Consider the following 13,381-nt stretch of genomic DNA (forward strand, 5'->3'; position numbering starts at 1 on the left):
AAATCATAAGCATGCTTAAAAAATAAAATTAAAGATGACAAGTTTATCACTTACCAATGCCTTCAATTCCTCCCCAGTCAGCTTTTAGAGGTATGGGACTTAGAGGTAAATCAAAATATTCCTTGCCATTTCCAAGTTTAGCAAAGCTGAAGAGATAGGCAACAATGTCATGCAGGGGAGCTATAATCTTCAGAGTGAGCTTAAGGGCCCTAAAGGCATCCTAAAAGAAAGACCAATATATGGAAAAACGTTTTAGGAAGGCTTCACATCAAATGCAAAAAACTAAGTAATAATAAAAAAGCCTAAGCTATTGTGTGTTAATAAGAGCAATTATATATTCCCTAAAAACACAGAGTTAAATATTGATCACGGTATTTATTGGGTAATATCTGTGGGGAAAAATGCCCAGTTAATGAATTAGGATTATGGATCACTGGAAAAGAAGTGGGCTGGTTGAGTGGAAATGGTTTTATGTATATATATATGTATATGTTTATACTTAGTACAGTTCCTGGCACACGGTAAGCATTATATAAATATTACCTACCATTATTATCATCATTTGGAGATAGCATACACATCAATGAAATCATTTATCATCAATAAAGTCATGAGTCTGTCATTTGAAGACAAAGTCCTTGAGAGCTGGAATAGTTTCATTCTTTCTTTTTATATTTATTGCATCTTACTAAACTGCTTGTTGACTGATTGATCCTTCAGAGTATCAATGATGTTTAGTGTGTCTACTGTCAAGGCTATTCAATTAGTGGTATTTAGGTAAAATTATCTGGGAGCCATGAGCTAATAAAAATGTTCTTGAGGGTCCATGTGTTTGAATTTTACACCATTAATATTTCACAGTGGGGACCTAGGTTTGCACAAACTCAGCATAGTCAAGGCATAAGGTGACTTAGTTTTAAATATTCCTATAGGTACTTACATAATAAATAACTACTAAATACTGGTTAGTTAATATTTTTATTTAAGTGAAGAACAACTAATTATAGTATTATAACATATAATATTATTATGTTTCCAATAAACACAGCTAAGTCAAATAGACTTTATTTAGCGGGGAGGACAAAAACATTCTGAAGTAAGTTTTGAAAAGTACATATTTACATAAATTATGTAAATGATGACAAAAGTTCCTACCAGGTACAAGGCACTGAGCTAGGTAACAGGGACACAAAGTCAACTATGACACAGACATCATTCTCAAGAAGTTTACAATCTAATGGAGTAAGAAGAGAGGAAGTAATGGAGTAAGAAATATTAATACAAATAACTGTGATATAGGATTACAAAAGAGAGGTCCAGACAAAGTGCTATGAGAAATATGATAAAGTAGAAATCAATTCAAATGGAAGGTGGGGATGGGATGAGGATAAGGGTGAGTCAATGAAGATTTCATTGGGAAAATATTAACTGTGTAAAATTCAAACAAATATGTAGATCCTCAAGCACATTTTTATTCGCTTATGGCTCCCAATGGTCTTAAGCCAGATAAATTTACTTAAAAACCAGTGAATGAGTAGAGGAAAAGATTTCAGTCTACAGCACTGGTGGGAGGGAGTTCCTTCCAGGAGTGGAAAACCTTGTGAGCAGAAGTATTAAGATGAGAGGGGGGAGAATGAGAACAAAGCACATTTCTGACTGGAACTTAGAGAATAGGGATAACAGTGCTGTTTTTTAAAAAAAATGCTAGAAAGGAAACCGGAACCAGATTGTGAAACATGGCTTTCAGGATAAGGAAGGAAGGAAAGAGAATAAATATTTATATAACACCTACTATCTACCAAGCGCTTTACAAATATTATTTCATTTGATCTTCATAACAATCTTGTGAGGTAAATGCTATTATTATCCCCATTTTACAGATGAAGAAACTGAAGCAGCTAAGTGATTTGCCTAGCTAGTAAAGATTTAAGGCTGTATTTGAACTCCAAGTCTAGTGCTCTGTCTACTGTACCATCAGCTGCCTCTACTTTATTCAGTAGGCAATGGGAAACTACTGAACATTGTGGGGATTGTTTTTTTACATGATCAGAGTTGTTTAGATTAGGGATATTACTTAAGCATCTTGTGGTAAGGATGAACTGGATAGGAAAGAGAGGAGAGGCAGGGAGGACAGTTAGGAGATTAATAAAATAGTGCAGGTAACAGGCACTAAGAGTTTGAACTTGGAGAATAGAAGTCATAGAAGAAAGGAGAAGTCAAATAGGAAAGATATTTTGAAAGCAGAGCTGACATAGTATTTGACTGGATGTGGGGTACAAGGGAGAACATGTTAACAGAAGAGTGATTCTGTGTAATTGGAGGGATGCTGATTTCATCAGTGGAAATTGGGAATTATAGGGAAAGGGAGGATAGGAGGAAAAATCAACTAATAAGCATTTTTCAGACACATACTATGTTTCAGATATTGTGCTAGATGCTAGAAATACTGATACAATAAAAATAAAATAATCTCTACTCTCAAGGCCCCCACATTCTAATAAGGGAGACAACAAGTACAATATAAGAATATGCAGGATAAATATAAAGAGAATATAAATACAACATAATGAAATACAAGGTAGTTTGGGAGGGGGAATAATAGCACTTGGGGGGGATGAAGAAATTTTAAATGGAGACAATTAGTTTCATGTTGCACATTATGAGTGTGAGATGCTGGCCTATCTATGATCCAGCACTACTCAGTACCTCTGTATCTGCATCCATCCTTTTATAGACATTCAATGACAGTTTCTTAAAGTCATGGATCAACCATGCCAAAGTAGTACACAGTTGACTTATGTATGTAGTCCCAGATATATGTATCCTCTGGGACTCAAGGGTGGGGTTTGAGTTTCTTTTCTTTAAAAAAAAAAGACTTTTGGTAGAAAACCAAGGATTACTGAAGAATGTTGGAAGCCTGAGAAGAGAACATTAATTCTTTGCTTTTGGAAAGAGCAAAAAAAAATCCAGAGAAATAACAAGACATGAGAAAAACAAAGCAAACAAATAATATTTGGAATCTGTGAGAGAATGCTAGTTAGGGGAAAGTAACCATTGGGCACCCTGGATACTTGTAGAAAATCAGAATTTGATATAATTGAGGAATATAGTCTATTTTCTAGGACTGGTACACTGTAAAGTAAGATAAAAATAAATTGTTTTTTGCAGTCTTTTTAGAAAATACAAACCTTTTCTGGCAGAGTTTTGAACATGATCAGTACCTCCAGGTGATGGGGTATGTACCATAAATTGAGGAAAGTTTTTCCATCAGAAGACAACAAGCATTGTGGCCTGGGCTGAAAATTCCTGTGATGTTAGAGGAAAATCTCAGTTTTTAAAGCATTGACTATTTAAACAATAAAAGTATTTTACAGTTGAATAATTATGATCACAACTAAATATTCTATAGTCTGTTAAGTTTTACAAGGTGCTTTCCTCACAACTTTGTAAGACAAGTATAAAACTATTCATAATCTGAAAGAAAAAGCATTAGATTTGGACATAAGGCTACTTACTTACTAGGCCCCAATATATTGGCCCTATTAGGTCTCAAAATTTCTTTTGACCATATCTATTTTTACTATTATTATAATTTTTGCTCTTACTTTTTGGATTCAGGTATATTATAATAAATTTAGCTCTACTTTTTAATGTTAAAACAATATAAATCTTTTTTTACTTGTATTTCTTGTTTGGTTTTTACTTTCTAATGCATTCTGCTTTCTTATTTTTCTCTCCAAACTTTTCTGTTTTTATGAGTGTGTTTACTCCATTAAGAGTCATGGTCCTGATTACCAAGTTCACTTTTCCCCTCTATCAAATATTATCATAATACTTTTAATTTTATTTTACTTTAATGCTATTTTAGGTTTTCTGGAAAAGTCCAGGCTCAATCTGTTCCTCATGGTTTTTGTTCCTCTTCCAGAGCAGACACAAATCACTGGGTCTTAGTCTATCTTCCTACTCATCTGTTTTTTATTTTAATTGGCCCTCCATAGTTATATCAACACTTGAACTTTTTTTTATCTGCTCAAACTCTGTCTTCTGTATGTGGTGTTTGTGTTTTAAACTCTTAATGATTATTGTGTTTATTGCATTTCTTGCAGTTTTGAAGTGCTAGGAAGGTATAGCAGTATCAGTAGTAGTAGTGGTAGTAGTAATAGTAGTAGCAGTAGCAGTAGGAAGAGGAGGAGGAGGAAGAGGAGGAGGAGGAGGAGGAGGAAGAGGAAGAGGAGGAGGAGGAACAGTGGTAGTAGTAGGTTTAGTCACAGCCTTTCACTTAACCATTTTGCTGCCTTTCTCTTACACTCCAAAGTAAGATAGGAGATTTCCACTGGCCATTCTCCCACATTCCCCAAAGTTATAAATAACTTAACTGCCTGCTAATTGGTAGAAGATCCATTTAGATTTATAACTCCAGCAATGTTGGAAATAGCACAGAGCCTGAATGAAGCACACCGACCTTTCAGCTCCAAGGAGCTAAAAAACCTTCAGCAAAAGGAGCCATAGAGTTTCCATTAGAATCACATTTCAGTGGATTCAAGGCAGTCCTTCAAAGAACCAATTCATGGAGCTCATTAAGTTATATGAAATGTTGAGCCCTTAGATTACTTGGTTAATTCTACTTCTAATAATAATAATCAAGTCTAAGCACTTTAAACATTATTTTGAACAGTATCATAATTTTATATGATACTGTTCAAAATAATGTTTAAAGTGCTTACTCTCGATTATTATTATTAGAAGTGGAATTAACCAAGTAATCTAAGTCAGAAAAACAAAAATCTGAGTCAGGAAAATAATATATTGCATTGATATATATATGGAAACAACAAGACTAAAACAATCCAAACTGAATGATGTAAAATTACAAAGATGAACCTTGGCTCCAAAAGCAATATAAGGAGGTACCTCCATCCCCTTTCTTGCAAGGGTGGGGTCTATAGTTATAGTACATAACATACATTGTCAGACTTTTTAAATATATTGGCTGATTCTGCAGAATTTTTTTAAAAAATTCTTTATGTAACACCATTTTGGCCTTCAGATACCCTTCCCTTCCTAACCTCCCTTAAAGGTACCAGAGATAAAAGTACCTGGAGATAAGAGGGAAATAGAACATAATTGGCCATTAGGCAGTAGGGTCCAAGACAGAGTCGCATTTAATAAAAGGTAGCTAAATTGCAGCCCCATATTTGAATTTCACCTTTATGACACTTACTAGCTGGCCAAACCCTAATCAAGTCCTTAACCTTTGTCTGCTCCATTTGCTTTATTTATAAAATGGGGATAATACTAGTACCTACTGCTCAAAGTTTTTGAAAGGATAAAACAAGATATCTGTAACTGTTGTGAAAGACTTAAAGCTCTCTCTGTTGTAATTATTATTGCTGTCCTTATTGTTGTTATATTGTTTTCTTGATGTTATGGAAGGAAGGGATATATTGGGAAGAATAAGAATTTAAAAAAATCAATAAAGATGTGTTGTTCAGTGAAATTTAGAAGCTCTGCCATTCAAACACCTTCCCCTTTTCCCCTTGCACAAAGAGATGCAGGGAAACAGGTTTGTTCCAAATACAGGAATCTTTGTTACTAAACCTCCTATTCCCATCACCCAGGAGGAAAGACAATTCTGTCAGTAAGTCTCTCATTATATCGGACACCTCTGTATTACTAAGATGAGGAAGTCTGACCAGAAGGAGAGAACAACACTATAAGAAACTGATCCAAGACCTTCCTACATCTAGGGTGTGGCTACTCTGGGAAGCAAACAAGTTTATCCAGAAGTCATATTGGAAGTTTATTTAGCAGAAGTGAGTGATACTGGGGAGCCCTATGACATTCACTTCTCTTTTATTTTTAACGCCTGCACATTAGCTTTTCGTGGAACAGGCTGGGTCAGCTTTCATTTCATTTCATACCAGCAAGGACCATGTACTGCACTTAATAGCTAGTTGTATACTAGTTTATTCAAGCATTAACATATCAATGATGTCATTAATCAATAACAATATTTGTTGATTAATAACACCACTGGTTATTTGTAGACAATATAAGATTTTATAATACTGTTAATAATTAATATAGTATTAATAATATGTATGACTATCAGCCTCCTGAATGTCCCTAAATGCCAACCCAATCATGTTTCCTCTTTGTTCACATCTAGGAAGCTCTGGAAATAGGACAACTTCTGAACAGCCTCCATTTTGCTAGAGATTTCATAAAGTAATTCTCAACTTTGACATTCTATGGAGTTTTCAGTTTCTCTTCTTAGTTGTCACAGAATCCCATTATTCCTATCCTACAGCAGATATAAGCTAGTTTCATCTAGTTTTGTTCTCAGGCTAGTGATGAGTTCTTTGTTTGTTGGGTTCAACTATAACATGGATAGAACCCAAGAGAAATAAACTGAATGTCCAAAAAAGCGGAAATATATCCCTTTGGAAGAACAAATATCTGACTACAGCCAGACTACAGGATGAGAGAATGACATCTGTACTCTCCTAACTTTTCTAAACAGTGGATGAAATAAGCTTCTGGTTAATGTCAGGAATGAGAAGCACAAATGCTCCCTGTACAGAGGACATAGTTCCAAGTGGTACCATTTGCTTTTTTTGCCAATTTAGTTTACATCTTTTTCCCCCAACCTCATTCTGGATTTTTTTGTCTACTTTGGAAAGGCCAGCTGTGACGCCTGCTGCCCAGTCAAGCAGCCAAGAATTTTGGCAGCAGATTTCACAATTTACTAAATATCCATAGCGCTGGGGGAACCTGAGAGAGCAATCTAGGCTCCGCTGAGGCATCCATGCAGCTGCTTTTTGAAATTAGTTATATGACTGTCAGATTCCTAGAGTTGCTTTTCCCACAAGATGGATGGAGGTGGGTCTCTGTGTTGGGAGCTCCTTCTATACTGTCCCACAAAGTACAAGGAGTTAATGGAGTTACTGGAAGCAGGAGGGGACAGAGGGATCCACTTTAGTCCCTATCACACATCCCCTCCATTCCACATGAGGTATAGTCCCTATAATAGCCAGGAATTGTACAATGAAGGCAGCTTGAGGAAGTTAGGTAGAAGTTATCAGTTCTACATGTCAGCCTTTTAAAGGTTAGAATAATTCACAACTCCTTTGTATCAGAAATGGCCTACAGCTAATGATACCCAAAGGTCAATACTCTATAATAGATAAATGATTCTTTGCAGACTGGGTTATTTAAGATCTTAGACTCATTATGAAAAAAGGAAAGTTTTCTTTCTGGGGAGTTATTATTGCCAATATGATTTCTCTTAAGTGGAGATCTGATCATGTCACTCTACTATTTAATCAACTCCAGTGGTTCGCTAGGGTCAAATACAAACACCTTTTTTTTAGCTTCTAAGCAATTTTAAACAATTTTTAAAAGCAATCACTTAAGTTATCTTTCTAGTCTCATTACTCTCATTCCACCACTACCAACATCTCTTCCCCTTCCCCTCTCCCACTGTCTCTGATGTAGCCAATCTGGCCCGACCCTCATACAAGACACTCTATCTTCCATCTTTGTGCCTTTATATTGGTCATCTCCCATGCCTAGAAAAAAAAAATATATATATATATGGATTTTTATCTCCTGTTAGAGTGTAAGCTCCTCGTATACAGGGTTTGTTTCATTCATTTTCATTGAGCCGCAGGGCTAGCACATAGTAAATACTAGATAGGAAAATCTAGCAAATTTTTGTGTTAACAAGTCTGGTCCTTCCAGTATTAGTAAATTCATGTTATAAACTGATTGATTTATGTGGAATCAAGAAGAGGCACATATCATCTCTATTGATCCGTGTGCTGCTAGCATTTGTATTAAAGATGTTTTCAGAGAACTTATAGAAGATGACTTTAAATCCCAATATGGTTTTTTGGTTATTATTTTATAATCTTAATTTCTTAAACATTTTTTTCCAAAAAGACACATTTATTTGTATCCCTTTCACCTCTTCTCCCAGTGGAAAAAAAGAAGACAGAACTCTTCTATCAAATATGTGCATGGTCACACAAAACAAATTTATAAATGACCCTGTTAACAAATGTAAGTCTTTTTCTTTTCCTTAAGCACATCACTTCTCCACCAGGAAGCTGGTAACATTCTTCCTCAATGCTCTCTGGAATTATAACTTATCATTGCACTGATCAGAATTAAATCTTTTGAAGTTGTCTGCCCTTATAACATTATTATCATTATATAAATTGATCTCTCATTTCTGCTCTTTTCACTTTGCATCAGTTCATATAAGTCTTCCCTGTTTTCTCTGAAACTGTTTCTTTCATTATTTTTTATGGTACAATAGTATTTCCTGACTGACTGACATCCCTTGAAGGTTCTTATTTACTTATAAAAAGCAATCACTTTACTACTTCTCAGATAGTTCATCAAACATCAAGAAATAATAGGAAGATATCAATTTATTGCCCAATCAAAGATTTCTATGCAGACTTCATCACACAGAAGATGAGAATGAGGATAACAGTGATAATAATAATTTTCATGGTAGAGCTTTCAGAAGTGGGATATAATCAGGGTGGGGAACTCCTAGGAGGGAAACTCCCTCCACCGAGAGCCCTGTAGAATTATCTGGGATATAGTATGTCTTTGTTGTTCAGTCATCCAGTTGTGTTTGACTCTGTGTGATCCCACTTGGGGTTTTCTTGGCAAAGATAGGGAGTGGTTTGCCATTTTCTTCTCCAGCTCATTTTACAGAGTAGGAAAATGAGGCAAATAGGGTTAAGTGACTTACTCAGGGTCACCCAGAGAGTAAGTGCCTGGCTCGATTTGAACTCATTTCTTCCTGACTCTAGGCCCTGTATTCTATCGACCGAGCCACCTGGTTGCCTAGTATAGTACAGAGGTGAAATGTTTTGCACATGTTCACATAGCCATTATGTGTATGAGGGAGAACTCTAGTCCAAGTTTTTAAAATTCTAAATCCTGCACCCTATCCACTCTACTGTACTATTTACTTAGGAATAATAAGTCACATTTATACAGCACTTCCAATTTCACACAATGCTCTCCTTACATCAACTCTGTGACATAAGGAGCGTATTATACCCATTTTATAGATGTCTGAGGTTCAGAGAGGTTAGATGAACTGCCCACAACTGATAATTGCTAAGAAAAAATAGACAGACCCAGGGATCTTGTTCTAATTATGCCAGGCTGCCCTGGACCTCTTTATTCTCCATCCTTTTCAATGAATCATGGGACAGCCAAGTTTGGAATGTCTAGGAAAGGAGATCAAAAGTTGCAATCTTGCTCTACCACTGGTTTGCTATATGACTCATTTTCTGCCATCAGAAAATGGGAATAATAATAATAATAACAACAACCAGCATTTATATAGCACTCTAAGACTTGCAAAGCATTTTACAAATATAGCTTTTTGACCTTCAAATTACCTTGGGAGGTAGATGCTTTTATTATTCTCACTTGAAAAATGAGAAACTGGGACACAAGGTAGTTATGTAATCTTGCCAAAAGTCACATAACTCGTAAATATTTGAGGCTAGATTTGAACACAGAAAAGTCCAATGCTATCTACTCTGTCATTCAACAGTGGATAATACCTGCCCTTTCACACAGCTCAGAATATGCATAATGAACTCTTTAGAAAATATAGAACTATCAATAATCTAAGGACTACTTTAGGTTACTAGGATGTTCATTCCTCCTCTTCTTTTCCTCCTCCTCCTCCTCCTTCTTCTTTTTTATTTTTTTATTTTTTATTTTTTTGTCCAGACCTGTTATTTCATAGTTGTAGGGAATTTGTAGTAAGGAAACTTCTGTTAATTACCAGGATAGTCATCTTTTGGAGAAGGGAGAAGGAAAAGTTTAAACCTTCAATTTAATTCTAGTAAGAAGTAGCAACTCAGAATATTAGTTAGCAAAAGCACTTAGAAACTAAGGGGAGTGAGAGTTAAAAAGGGGGACAAAAGACTGAGCTGAGGCTGAACCCATGGCTTCCCCATACTTAGCCTATCTCTCAGTCCATTATAACATGCTACTTCCCAGGATAGTCATTACCATTTCTCAGTATTAGTTCCCTTCCCCATCCCCCTCATTTCCCCTTTTTCCCTAAGTGTTTTAAGGAATACTAGGGTGGTCTTCACCTACATCAAACTGTACTTTCTACAAGACAGCTGGGAGGAACAGATAAGAGAATATCTACAAAGTGCTCTGAAAACCCTGAAGCGCTGGGTAAATGTCAGCTATTGTTATTACCGAATGACAGATCTGTACATTTGACTTGCTGATTTTAATAAAACTGTCCATTGTTGAAAATCTCTTGGCTCATCACAGGGAAAAGGAAACTGTGTGCATTAAGAAAAGCAACAAAAGTACCCTTAGATGAAGAAAGCTTTCAAGGCCTGGAACTAAAGAGATGCTTGTGCCTTTGAAGCTCCATCTTACACAGGTCCTTCTGGACCAACCATCAACCAAACAACCAGAAATTGTGTCTTAAGTCACCACCAGCAGATCAACGTTGGACAGAGATGGAGAAGGAAAATCCCTGGTGATCTGATCATGCAAAAAGACTCTCAAAAAAATCTCCCAACTAGACTATAACTGCCATGATGAATGGGTCCAAGAAGGAGGCCTTTCAGGACAAATTCCAAGATGCATCCCATGCTTAAAGACAGAGAAACTGGACTAGAAAGAAATTACCCACCGGGGGTTAGCCTGGACACTTTCCTTGGAATCCTTCTTTCTTTTTCTTTCTTGAGGCTGCCCAATCATGAAGAAGGTATTTCTGATGGTAGGGAAGTCCTCCAACAGGGCTCTCAGGCTGTTGCAATAGGCAGTGATCTGTCCCCGAAGAGAGTACTGGGACATGCGATGATTCAGCCTGCAGAGAGAGTTCAAAAGAAGAGGTCCTGTCTGTTAAGAGGGTCAAAGATCTAGATGAGTTAGAAGGAACCTCAGAGGGTATCTGAGGCCCACGGAGGTTAAGTACTTACCCATAGATAGTAAGGTCAGAGATGAGATTTGAATTGGGTTCCTCTGAATGTCAAAAGTCAAATCTCCTACCACACCAGACTGATTTCTCAAGTGCCATGAGGTATAACCAAACTACAATTCAAGAAAGGCTGTGCTTTTCCCTCAGTGAACACCTTGATGGAGCTTCTACTGTCAAAAATCACAAGGTGACCTAGTGACACTTCTTGGCCTACCTCTTGCTACAGGCAGTTTCCAAAACAGTGGGATTCTAAGGTCCCACAAAGCATGAATACTTAGGAGGCTAAAGGGATATGAAGATGTTTATCTAACTAAAGAAGGGAAAGGGACCTGTATGTGTCAAAATGTTTGTGGCAGCCCTGTTTATAGTGGCTAGAAACTGGAAAATGAAAGGAAGCCCATTAATTGGAGAATGGCTGAATAAATTGTGGTATAGGAATGTTATGGAATATTATTGTTCTGTAAGAAATGACCAGCAGGATGAATGCAGAGAGGCTTGGAGAGACTTACATGAACTGATGCTGAGTGAAATGAGCAGAACCAGGAGATCATTATATACTTCAATAAAGATACTGTATGAAGATGTATTCTGATGGAAGTGGATTTCTTTGACAAAAAGACCTAATTCAGTTTCAATTGATCAATGATGGACAGAAGCAGCTACACCCAAAGAAAAAAACACTGGGAAATGAATGTAAACTGTTTGCATTTTTGTTTTTCTTCCTGGGTTATTTTTACCTTCTGAATCCAATTCTCCCTGTGCAACAAGAAAACTGTTTGGTTCTGCACACATATATTGTATCTAGGATATACTGTGACATATTCAACATATATAGGACTGCTTGCCATCTAGGGGAGGGGGTGGAGGGTGGGAGGGAAAAATCAGAACAGAAGTGAGTGCAAGGGATAATGTTGTAAAAAAATTACCCTGGCATGGGTTCTGTCAATAAAAAGTTAGTATAATAAAAAAAATTTTTCATCAGGAAAAAAAGATGTTTATCTATATGTAGATATAGATAAATACATACACATAAAACTATCAATACACAGAAGGCTAAAAAGACACACACATACACATACATTGTAGCTGTTCTGTCACTTTTTAGGTGTCCAGCTCTTTGTGGTCCCATTTGTGACTTTCTTGGTAAAGATAAAGCAGTGGATCATCATTTCCTTTTCCAGTTCATTTTATAGATGAGAAAACTGAAGCAAACTGGGCTAAGTCATTTGCCCACAGTCACACAACTGTCTAAGGTCAGATTTTAATTCAGGAAGATGAGACTTCCTGACTCCAGTCCAAACTCCATTCTCTACTCATTGCTCCAACTAGCTGCCAAGAACATACATATATGTGTATATATATACATATATCTATATATACATACGGGTGTATATGTAATACATGTCAAAGTACCAACACTTAGAAGATTAAAGATATATGTGTGTGTGTATATATATATATATATGTATGTATCTCAAACTATCAATACTTAGAAGGCTTAAGGGATATATTACATATACATACACACACACACACACATATATATCTACACCTCAAAGCATCAACTCTTGGAAGGATAAAAGGACATATATATGTGTGTGTGTGTATATATATATCTCACACATCAAAGCATCAGCATTCAAGACTCAAATACAGACTCAAGATTAATCCTCTGTAATGAAAGAAGGAAGAAGAGAAAATGGGCTTGGCCCATATTAAGTTTAGTTAAGATTTAAACTGAGATCTAAAATTAAATAAGTGGGGCAGCTGGATGGTAAAGTGGATAGAATACCAGCCTTGAAGTCAAGAGGACTTGAGTTCAAATTTGACCTCAACCACCTAACGTTTCCCTCTGTGTGACCCTAGGCAGGTCACTTGACCACAATTGCCTAGACAAAAAAATTTTTAAAAATAATAAAAATTAAAATATAGATATTTTTTAAAATTAAATTAAATTAAATAAGGAGAAATCCTATATCAAAATACATTCTGTAGGCTACCCTAGAAAATTTGATGGCATTCACTTTCCATGTTTTGAAGATCTCTCAATGGAGAAAAGGTACACCTCAGTTGTTTGTTTTGATCTAATAGTTCGAAGAGGAAGAGGACGAGCAGAGCAAGATGTTAAAGGCTAAATGAACCTTTGATTTTTACCAGGAACCATTCAAGTGATTAATTTGGCTGGATGAACAGGACAGAATGTATGGGATAACATGAATTAAGTGCTTTCTGTGTGCTTTACAGAATCTGATGATGAATGTTGTGCTATTTGGGAAAATAGTATTTTATTTGCAATTAATGGAAAAAAGTCTGAAGACTGATGATTGCTCTTTTCCCCTTCCCCTCCACATAATCAAAGTGTCTTTCTATATTAACCTAAAGATAAAAAGG

General features: G+C 36.2%; 1 protein-coding gene across 1 annotated transcript in view; it reads right to left on the reverse strand.

The window, feature by feature from the left end:
* Window positions 1–13,381, reverse strand: part of CCDC162P — a 214,336-nt gene that overhangs the window by 76,233 nt on the left and 124,722 nt on the right. The window contains exons 28-30 of the mRNA XM_031964438.1: window positions 10,703–10,879; window positions 3,189–3,306; window positions 55–220 (exon numbers count right to left, since the gene is read on the reverse strand). Coding sequence (XP_031820298.1) covers window positions 55–220; window positions 3,189–3,306; window positions 10,703–10,879 — 461 coding nt within the window. The remainder of the gene's footprint in view (window positions 1–54; window positions 221–3,188; window positions 3,307–10,702; window positions 10,880–13,381) is intronic.

The sequence above is a fragment of the Sarcophilus harrisii genome, chromosome 4 (genome assembly GCF_902635505.1).
Source record: "Sarcophilus harrisii chromosome 4, mSarHar1.11, whole genome shotgun sequence".
NCBI classification, from domain to species: domain Eukaryota; kingdom Metazoa; phylum Chordata; class Mammalia; order Dasyuromorphia; family Dasyuridae; genus Sarcophilus; species Sarcophilus harrisii.